This window comes from Triticum dicoccoides, chromosome 3A (assembly GCF_002162155.2).
Source record: "Triticum dicoccoides isolate Atlit2015 ecotype Zavitan chromosome 3A, WEW_v2.0, whole genome shotgun sequence".
NCBI classification, from domain to species: Eukaryota; Viridiplantae; Streptophyta; class Magnoliopsida; order Poales; family Poaceae; genus Triticum; species Triticum dicoccoides.
The window spans coordinates 616,555,232-616,566,147 of record NC_041384.1 but is presented as its reverse complement, the minus strand read 5'-3'; the positions used below and the strand labels follow the sequence as shown (position 1 = coordinate 616,566,147).

Genomic DNA, 10,916 nt, shown 5'->3' with positions numbered 1-10,916 from the left:
TTTTGAGGGGTAGATTGATACATCAACTAATAATTCGTGTCTGTGGACATGGCCATAGCTTCGTAGGGCGAATGATAAGTTGTAGTAGGTGGCCATTCATTGTAGGCTAGCCCAGCTCTTCGTTGTACAACAAAAAAACACAAGTAGGCGCGGCCCAGCTAGCACCTCTATTTCAGCCCAGTTCATGATTGCACGGCAGCTAGTGGGGATCCATTGATTGATTGATTGATTTCACGGTGGCTACACACAGAGCACTACTTGGCTCAATGGATAGGAACCGAAACGAGGCAGGGCCCCATTCCCCGGGAAAGTGGCATGGGTTGAAATGGACCTGAGTGAACACGCAGCACGCAAGGGGCAACTTGGTCTTGTCATGTAGCACAGCAGCGTGGCTCCGTGGATATCGTTCCCAGGCTCCAGGCAACGAGAGGTGCAGAAACAAACTCCGCCACGGTTACTCTGCAGAACCAAAGCAGCAGCATACCAAAGACCCAGAGAATCAAGAGGAGATGCTTGCTCTTCACACCGTTCGGACATCCCTTCCCTCGCCGCGCAGATCCTCCCCGCGCCGACATGCACTGCATCTAAGCAAGAGGAGATTTTCCATCTGTGCTTGCAGTTCCGAAGATGCCGGATCCGACGGTCCCCTGCCGCACGGCGGTGACCAGCGCCAGCAGGAGGTGCTTGCGAAAATCGCCATGCTTCAGACGCAGAAGGTCCGCATCACAAACTTCCTGGATGAGCGGTCTGCTTACCTGACCAAGTTCACCAAGGACGCCGACACCGAGTTCGACATGATTGGGCAGAACGCCATGAAAGAGCTCGATCAAATTGGGGACCAGGTGAGCATCCCTTGCGATGGATGGTTAAACAGTATAATACTTCATTCAGTGTCTGACAGAGAATTGCATTTGATGTGGTAGATAATGGAGCGACTCGACAGCAAGATGCAGTCCTACGAGGAGACAGCTGAAATGCAAAGGCAGGAGATAGAAATGAACGAGAGGGTGTTAGAAGATTTCGAAGACTGGATCGAAGAGGAGAAAAACGAAGGCATGTTCTTCAAAAGCCTTGGCAAGGTCAAAAAACCTGAAAACAATGAGGAAATCAAGGTGAAGGCCAAGATTGAAGCACAGAAGGTCAGAGAGATTGCAGAGGAGAGTGCGGGGTCAAAAGCTCGGATGAATATTTACCTTGCACTGATGGCGATACTCGGTCTTACAATCGCAAATGCCGTCTTTGCAACGCCAGAGGTGGAATGGAGGAAGGTTGCTGCTCTGGGTCTAATTTTCATTGGCCTGGTTGCTCAGGTAATCTATGAGCAAGATATATCCCCACCGGTAGCTGACAAGGATGAAAAAAGAGAAGAATGAAAGAGCTGTGCACCCTGAGTGAAACATCAAAAAGCAGCAAGAGCTTCATCGATATAGACGTAGACTGTATAAATTCAAGATATAGATTGTGTAATCTTAGTTATCATTTAAGGTGTAGCTTGGCCTATAAACCACAGGTTTCTTACACCTGAGGTCTGATAAACTCAAGCTGTGTTCAATCTTGCATCAAAGATATGTTTCAGCAATATAACTTTCAAAGCCAAAACCATGTAACGAAGTTACAATTTTGATGCACACAACACGTCAAGTTACTCAAATTTCAATTAAAAGAGGTTAAGAGTATTAGAAGAGATAACAAAAGAGAGTGCAGGATCAACGCTCAAATGAGCATTTACCTTGGACTGGTACCAATGCTCAGTCTTACATTTCCAGGACCAGATGCTGCCTTTGCAACAACTGGGTAGAGTGACAGAAGGTTGCTGCTCTGGGTTAATTTGTTGATCGCCTGGTTGCTCAAGCCATCCACGAGAAGGACATATCAGCACCAGAAGCTCAGAAAAAAAGAAGAATGAAGATCTGTGTACTTGAGGGTTCAAGGGTAGAAAGTTTAAGTAGCACTGGAGTTCAGTTAATATAGTTAGTACCAATATACAAGTGCATAAAATTGACACGAATGTACTATGTAGTTTTACAGATCAAAGATACCATTTCTGGTATAGCTTAGTGTATAAACACAGAATTCCAAATGCACAGAATTCATGTTTCACAAATTTTGATTGAAAGAGAGTATCAAACTTCAAAAATGGATAATCAAGAAAATATACAATATCAGAAGAAGATAATTCTTGGTGAAGGAGATGGGGATAAAGTTATGGGAGGCCATTCTCTGCTGAGTATCATGTTAACTGGAAGACTATGTGTTGACCTTGAAAAATCCAGGCAGTTATAGTATTCATGAACAGATTGAGAAAGGCCATGGTCGGAAAAAGGTAAACTGCCACAACTACAAATTAGTTCAACAGTGATGACTACAAGATGGAGATCTAGTTCTCAAGATGAATACAAATAGAAGCACATTTACTGCTGAACAAAAAAACAGAACAGGGGAAAAGGGATAGAAACCAACAACTAGATGATGCTAACATGAAATTCGCAACAACTGACAATTTTGAAGAGCTAGTGAACTACTGGCGTGCACACTGTAGCGTGTACATAGTTGTTGAAAATCTGAATCACCATTTACCTAGGGCTGATGTCAAAACCCATTACAATTGTGAGTGCAGTCTTTGCAACATCTGAGGTGAAGTGGAGGGATGTCGCTCCAATTTTCACTCGCCTGGTTCCTCAGGTCATTTATGAACAGGGTACATCACCACCAGAGGCTGAAAAGAGAGCAATGAAAGAGCTCTGCAGTTGATAAAACATGAAAAGGTAACAAGAGAGTTCAATCAATACTTTTCACTAGCAATGACAGCTACTAACATTAATATGATGGTACTTTATAACGAAACATGTTGTTGAAGATGTAGCTTGGCCTATAAATCACAGGTTTCTTAAACCTGAGATCTGCTAAACACAGTCTGTCTTTAATCTTGCATAAAAATGTTCCAGCGATACTACTTTCAAATGCCAAAACAAAGTAAGAGGTTACAATCTGATGAACTAGAATACAACCATGATACTAAAAAAAAAGATACGGCCTGACACGCTAATACAACCATGTTTCCCAAAAAATCAAAGATATGGTTAAGCAATACAACTTTCAAAAGCCAAAACAAGGTAACCGGATTATAGTCCTGACGTGCTCACAAAATCATGTTTCTCAGTTTCGATTCAAAGTGTGTATGAAAGAGATTGCAAAATAGACTCCAGGGATAAAAACGCAAAACAACATCTAACTTGGTTTGGTGCCAATACTTGGTCTTACGAATCAGAAATGTAAATGCAGTTTTCCAACGTCTTAGGTAGAGTGCAGAAATGTTACTCCAGGTCTAATTTTTCATGGGCCTGGTTGGTCAGGTAATTTGTGGACAGAAATACCACCACCAGAAGCTGGCGAGCGGGATGAATTATATTTTATAATCGAAGATAACATTTGCAGTGTAGCTTGGCCTATAAACCATAGGTTTCTCGAACCTGAGATCTGATAAACTCAAGCTGTCTTCACTATTGCATCAAAGATGTTTCAGCAATTACAACTTTCAAAAGCCAAAACAATGTAACATAGTTACAATTCTGATGCACCTAACACGTCAAGTTAGTAAAATTTTGATTCAAAGTGAGTATAGAAAAGATAGCAAAAGAGAGTGCAGGGACAATACATTTCTGGATGCTATCTTTGCAACAACTGGATAAAGTAGATGGAAGGTTGCCTGGTTGCTCAGGTCATCCATGAGCAGCATATATACGTACCAGAGGTTGGAAAAAAAATGAAGATCTGTATACTCAAGACTTAAAAGTTCAAGAGTATAAAGTTTAAGTAGTGTGCCGATAATGTCAAGAGAGGTCGGGGTAGACCGAACTTGACATGGGAAGAGTCCGTAAAGAGGGATCTGAAGGACTGGAACTAGCCATGGACAGGGGTGCGTGGAAGCTTGCTATCCATGTGCCAAAACCATGAGTTGGTTGCGAGATCTTATGGGTTTCACCTCTAGCCTACCCCAGCTTGTTTGGGACTAAAGGCTTTGTTGTTGTTGTTGTTTGTTTGTTTGTTGGAGTTATATTAATATTTTCGGTAGCAATAGAAAAGTGCATACATTCAATATGAATGCATGCAGTTTTTTGTATGAAAGATACCATTTATGATGTAGCTTGGCATATAAACCACAAGTTTCTCAAACCTGAGATCTGATAAACTCAAGCTGTCCTCGCTCTTGCATCAGAGATATGTTTCGGCAATTACAACTTTTAAAAGCCAAAACAGGGTAAAAGGATTACAATTCAGATGCACTCTAAGAAATCCATGTTCACAAATTTTGAGGGTATCAAACTATTGCCAAATAAAAAGTTCAGGTTCAATGAATAATCAAGAAAATAGACGAGATTTGAAGAAAAATAATATTTTTATTGCAAGAAAAAAAATCTTGGTGAAGGAGAAGATGGGATAAAGTTAAGGGATGTCATTCTCTGCTGAGTGTCTTGTCAACTGGAAGACTATACATTGACCTTGAAGTAATCAGCCGGTGTTACACTTTAGGCGGTTCTGCTATTCGAGTATATAGATTAAAAAAGGGCATGGCCGGGAATGACGTAACCCTGCCACAAAGGACACAAAGAAACACTCTCATGTTCAATGCCTCCACATTAGTTGCACAGTGATGGGTGCAAGATGGAGATCTGGTTCTCAAGATGACTACAGATAGAAGCACATTTATTGCCAAACAATAAGAGAATGCGCAGAAACCAGAAAGAGATAGAAAACAATAACTGGGTGAATGCTAACATGAAATTCACAACATCCAACAACTTTGGAGAGCTAGTGAAGTACTGGCAAGTAGACTGTAGCTTGAATATAGTTGCTGAAAGTCTGAACTACCTTACCTTGGCTGATGGTAACACTCCATGATACAATTGTGAGTGCCGTCTTTGCAACGCCAAGGCGAAATGGAGGGTATTGCTCTAACTTTCACTTGCCTGGTTGCTCAGGTCATTTATGGACAGGGTACATCACCACCAAAAGCTGAAAAGAGAAAATATGAAAGAGATAGCGCTTGGTAAAACATGAAAAGGTAGCAATAGAGTTTAATCAGTACTTTTCACTAGCAATGACCACTACTCACATTAATTTTAATGGATATAATCTTTACAATAGACCATATTGTTGAAGGTGTAGCTTAAAAAAGGGCAACCTGGTGCATGTAGCTCCCGCTTGCACAGGGTCCGACCACTTTGGGTCTTTAGTACGCAGCCTTTCCCTACATTGCTGCAAGAGGCTGTTTCCAGGACTTGAACCCGTGACCTCATGATCACAAGCAGCAGCTTTTACCACTGCGCCAAGGCTCCCCTTATTGAAGGTGTAGATTGGCCTATAAAAAACAGGTTTCTTAAATCTGAGATCTGATCAACACTAGCCGCCTTTAATATTCCAAAAAGTTAGTCCAGCAATACTACTTTCAGATGCCAAAACAAGGTGACAGCCCAACAGGTTACAATCTGATGCACTAAAAAATAACCATGTTTCTCAAAAAACAAAGATACAATCTGATGTGCTAAAACAATCATGTTTCCAAGAAATCAAGATATGGTTAACCAATACAACTTTCAAAAGCCAAAATAAGGTAACTGGGTTATAGTCCTGATGTGCTAAAAAATACACGTTTCTCGGTTTCAAAACAAAGTGACTATCAAAGAGATTGCAAAATAGATTGTACGGTCAAAAACTCAAATGAATGTTGTTTTCCAACGAAATAGGTAGAGCAGGGGAACGTTACTCCGTGTCTAATTTTTCATGGTCCTTGTTGCTCAGGTCATCTGCCGACAGGAATACCACCATCAGAAGCTGAGAGTGGTATGAATGGTCATATATTTTGTAAAAGAAGATAATATTTACACTGTAGCTTGGCCTATAAATCACAGGTTTCTCGAACCTGAGATCTGATAAACTCAAGCTGTCTTCACTATTGCATCAGAGATACGTTTCAGCAATTACAACTTTAAAAAGCCAAAACATGGTAACAACAGGGTTACAGTCCAGATGCACTTTAAAAAATTATGTTTCTCAAATCTGGCAGCAGAGCTCAACCAGTCGTGGCGGTAAGGGAACAGAACTGATCGAAATAACAGAAGTGAAAGGATCTAAGAGGTCATGCAATGCTAGCGAAGGCCATGCTGAGATCGAAAACTCATCAGAGTAGACAAAATCAAGGTGCGGCAGTAGGCCAGACTTGGGGAAGAAGCGGATCTCAGAATTACCATGCTTGGTGCGTCAAGGAACAAAGCAGAGTGGAGAGAGATGGCCAGAGATGGATTGTGGTTGGAGGGAGGGTAGAAAAGAGAGAGAAAGTAGTCTTTGGGCACATGTGGGTCATATTGTATAATTTTATTTCTTCCAAGTCATTCTATCTGGTGACCATGTACGTTCCCATTCGATGGCAGACATGGATGGGGTCTGAGGGGTGCAAAGCAAACAGTTTTAGTACCTGAAAAGCGGACATTTTTTCTTTTAAAATGCAATATAAAATAAAATTGGTTCGACGTTTACCTTAGCAGAAGGTAATACTCTGTCTTAGATGTCATCGAGATGCCTCGAGGGTAATGTAGAAAGCTTGCCTGGTTTGTTCAGGTGCTCTGAGTCGAATTTCCATTAGCCTGATTTGTTAAGGTCATCTTTGAACAGGATATATCACCACTAAAGCTGAGAAGATAAAAAAAGAAAAATGAAATAGATGTACACTTGAAGTAAAACAGGAAAAGTCCAGTAGATTTGATTCGACATTATCACTAACAAAGTAAAATATATATATATAATTATTACGGATTGACATGGCTTTTGTAATTCAAGATATATATATACCATCATACAGCACGTTTCTCAAGCTGTAGGAGTTTGGTGTCCGTATTTGTGGCGTGTATGTACTATGGTCACTTCTCAACTCTTATCATAAACAAAATAAAACAAGCACAAGATACGAAACTGAAATGGAAAATCAATATTGTAAGCCGTTACTATTGTACTTGACCTGGTTACTGCATCATAGAAGAAAGAAGAGACAGGCAAGGACAGACTAGTCTGCACGAATCAAAATAACCATCCTAAGCCTATGAAACAAGAATTAGCAAATTTCAGTGCTTCCATCCATTATTTAGTTGAGAAGGTGCCATTTTATCTTAGAAAGCATACTGCTGGGAACCTTGGACGCAGTTGAAAGTATGAAAGAAGTTGGTATCACTGAAATTCTAAACATCAGGGTTAATCTGCAATTCTTGATTATGATGCCCTCAAGCAAACACTACGGTTGGCATGACAGAAACTACATAAGTGCTATTATAGTAAGATCAAACAAAATCAGGTGAAAAATATAAGCCATGGAAACAGAAATCTATCATGCGGAATTAAGGCAAAGAAGATATTACCAAGAGAAATTCTAAACGATCATATTTGAATAGGTCCATATTTGATGACAGCTCTGACCAGTATATTCCATGTGATGGCTGTTGGTACAATTCCTTGTGCAAGCACCTCATCCAACAATTGGACACCCTCGGGTGTTCTGTAACAAGAGCATAGACCCTTAATTCTTGTATTATATGAAATTATATCGGGTACCAAACCATTTTCTAAAATAGCTGTCCACAGAGACGCTGCTTTGTCAAAACAACCCATTTCATAAAATCCATCCATGAGTGTGTTATAGGTCACTAAATTTGGGCGGCAGTTGTTCTTCTCTTTCATCTCAGAGAGAAGACGCGAAGCTTCATCTACTTTCCCAGCAGAACAAAGACCATGGATTAAGATGTTGTGCATCATGACATCTGCCTGAAGACCCTTATCAAGAATTTGATTCCACAGAGCAATGGCAGCATCAACCTTTTTGTCTCTACAAAGGCCACGAATCAATGAAGCATAAGTATTGACATCTAGTTTACAACCTTTCTCCAACATTTCCTTTGTAAAGCTTGAAGCATCTTGATACTTTTCAGCCTTACATAGTCCATCTATTAGAGTGTTGTAAGTGATGACAGTAGGAGAACAACCATTGTTTGCCATCTCACTGTATATTCTTACAGCATCACTAAACTTAGATGCTTGGCAGAACCCTTTTATTAGTGCATTGTAAATATGAGGATTCAGTTTGCAGCCATCCATAGATATCTTTTCATATAACTTAACTGCATCGTCTAGTCTCCCATCCTTGCACAGTCCACTTATCATGGATGAATATGAGAATGCATCTAATTTTTTACCACTGGTCTGTGCTTCCACTAAGATTTGAAGTGCCTTGTTAGCAAAGCCTTTCTCACATAACCCATGGATCACAGTGCCAAAACTCACCATGTCAGGAGAGGACGAAGTGTCTTTCTCCAATAGCTCCCACAATTCTCTAGCTTCATCGACCATGCCACCATCAAAGAGCCCCTTCAGCATTATATTATAAGTTATCACATTACGGATGCCAGAAACACTGGTAGAGTCCCAGAATTTCCAAGCCTCTCCTACTCTCCCAGCTTGGCAGAACCCCTTGATGAGTGAATTATATATGGCAACATCAGGAACAAGCCCGGTCTTGATCATCTCTGAATATACCCTTGCTGCACCATCCACATCCCGTGACCGGCACAAACCATGAATCAGAATCCCATAGGTAATCATGCCGACTTGGTGATTATTTGCAATCATCCTCTCCCATACCTCACCCGCCTCCTTAAACCTCCCAAGTTTACACAAGCCATCAAGCATCGCATTGTAAGTGGATTGGTTGGGACTTGCACCAGGATCTCTCACCAGCTGCTCCCACACCCGCATAGCTTTCTCAAATTCACCATTCCCGAAACACCCTCGGAGCACTGCATTGTAACAAACCGCGTCAGGCTGCACTTCATAGGTCGGCATTTCGTCAAGCAGGTAAAGTGCCATGTCCAAGCGGCTGTGTTTGACAAGCCCAGACATGAGAGTGGAGTAGGTGACGCGGTCCGGAGCAACGCCGCGACGGCGAAGGGAGTCGAAGAGCATCAGAGCTCGGTCGAGGTCCCCACGTCCGCAGAGGGAGCGGAGGATGATGTTGTAAGTCTGGAGGTTGGGGGCAATGCGGCGCCCGAAGGCGCCATGAGAGAGGGACGTGAAGAAGGCGTCGGCGTCAGAGAAGCGACGGGCCCGCACGAGAGCGTCGAGGAGGGCGTTATGGGAGCGGACGCCCGGGTTGCAGCCGAGGAAGGCAGGGAGGCGGCGGAAGGCGGCGAGCGCGGCGTCGGGCATGAGCGCGCGGGAGAAGGCGGAGAGGACGACGAGCGCGGCGGGCTCGGAGAAGCGCGGGCGGTGGCGGAGGCTCGGGAGGAGGCCGAGGAGGCGCGGGAGGCGGGCCGGGGCGGAGGTGGCGAGGCGGCGCAGCAGGTGGAAGAGGAGCGGCTGGGGCGGGGTGTACGCCGGCCAGGTGGAGACGAGGAGCTCCAGGTGGGCGAGCGCGGAGGCGGGGTCGGGCTCGGACTTGATCAGCTCGAGGAGGCGGTGGATGGGCGGCGTCTCGCCGCCGGGCTGCGGCGGCTCGGGCTCGGGCTGCGCCGGCTGCGGCATCGGGTTGAGCGGAGGGACCGTGGCCGCGCGCGGCGGCTGCACGCACGGGCGCGCCAGGCGTCTGGGGGTGTTGCGGTTTGGCTTGTGAGGTGACGGCGGGGGGCTAGGGTTTTTGGGTTGCCTCATTCATGGTCGCATCCTGGCCCTGCGGCCTGCCGCGGGAATGGTGGAGGAAGAGGTTCTGAAACGACTGGGCCTCCATTTGAATTGAATGGCGTTCTTAGTCTAGCCGCAAGGCCGGACGCTCTGTTGGCGGAAATGGTGCAGAGCCTGGCCCAGCCATTTGAGGCCTCTTTTGATTCATAGGATAAAATTATCGTAGGAATAGAAATCTTGTAGGAAACTAGTATAACGCCCGTGCGTTGCCACGGGCTCTTTAAATTTATAGTCAGTATCTTTCATTTATCATCCCCTTATATTGGGTGATTATGGGGTGCTCTAATTAGAAACACAACAATCAAATATTAGGAAATTTCACCGAACGAACAACAACGAATTATACGATATCTATCAAACAAATAAAATGAGGTCATATTTTTGGTCCGTCATGCACTTCTGTTGAAAAGTGCCTATCCCTTTTAGAATCAACCCACTATTTGCTCGCACGCAAAAAAATACATCTCTAAAGTGGGGAACCGATCGGTGCTAAAAAGAACTCAAACTCCTATCCAATCTCGACTTCGTGCTCTTCCACTTCCATTGATAAAGATGGGACGTCAAGGGTTTCATCATGATGACCTCGAGCAGCCGCCGACATCCCTCCCCACATCTATCCCTACCCCCTGCTGCCGCTTGCACTGTCCTTGCTCCTCGAGGGAGCTAGGGACACAATGTTCTCTAGGATGGGTATGACCAGATCCACAAGGAAGCCACATTCTTCCATGGGAACCCAATCAAGCACACCACCCTCCGCAACCATCCAATCCCGGCCTAACAAAGTCAAGACCCGCCATCGATCCACAAATCAGGCTTGCCGCATCCAGGTTCACTGCAAGTCTGCGACGAGTCTGTAGTCGACATCTTGACTTTGGCTATCCTCACGGAAGAATCATCGGATCCTGCTTACTTTTACCATCACTTCGTCTCTTCCCAAGGCAGCGACACCACCCAGCCAATCACCACCACCGCTTGCGACTTGCCTACATAAAATCATGAGAAATCCCCACGGCGGTGCTGTAAGATCACCTTGGCGACCTCGACAGTGACCGACTGGTCTAAGATCTAAGCTAGCCGCTCTTTGTAGAAACCAATAGAAGTAGGCATGTGACTCAGATTTGTTCTTTGGTGTGCATGCGTTTCTTGCTGCCCACCAGCTCTTGTCTACAACTCGCCTATCTCTGTACCAGCTCTTGGTC

The 10,916-nt window shown here is 44.1% G+C and overlaps 2 protein-coding genes across 5 annotated transcripts; one reads left to right on the top strand and one right to left on the bottom strand.

Moving 5' to 3' along the window:
* The first annotated feature begins 367 nt into the window (after positions 1 to 367).
* Positions 368 to 1,564, top strand: LOC119269617. Its single transcript, XM_037551488.1, has 2 exons — positions 368 to 842; positions 924 to 1,564. Exons 1-2 carry the CDS (start codon positions 510 to 512, stop codon positions 1,371 to 1,373), a joined length of 783 nt encoding a protein of 260 aa, XP_037407385.1. The 5' UTR covers positions 368 to 509; the 3' UTR covers positions 1,374 to 1,564.
* Positions 1,565 to 1,579: 15 nt separating this feature from the next.
* On the bottom strand, positions 1,580 to 9,599 carry LOC119269615 (pentatricopeptide repeat-containing protein At3g09060-like). Of its 4 annotated transcripts, none has more exons than XM_037551483.1 (6): positions 7,407 to 9,599; positions 6,535 to 6,687; positions 5,114 to 5,359; positions 4,875 to 5,013; positions 2,578 to 2,741; positions 1,580 to 1,839 (listed from the first exon to the last, which is right to left on the bottom strand). In XM_037551483.1, exon 1 carries the CDS (start codon positions 9,559 to 9,561, stop codon positions 7,426 to 7,428), a length of 2,136 nt encoding a protein of 711 aa, XP_037407380.1. In that variant the 5' UTR covers positions 9,562 to 9,599; the 3' UTR covers positions 1,580 to 1,839; positions 2,578 to 2,741; positions 4,875 to 5,013; positions 5,114 to 5,359; positions 6,535 to 6,687; positions 7,407 to 7,425. The 4 variants fall into 4 exon arrangements, with proteins under 4 accessions (XP_037407380.1, XP_037407383.1, XP_037407381.1 ...); XM_037551486.1 differs by having other exon boundaries at positions 2,578 to 2,716; XM_037551484.1 differs by having other exon boundaries at positions 5,183 to 5,359.
* Positions 9,600 to 10,916: the final 1,317 nt, after the last annotated feature.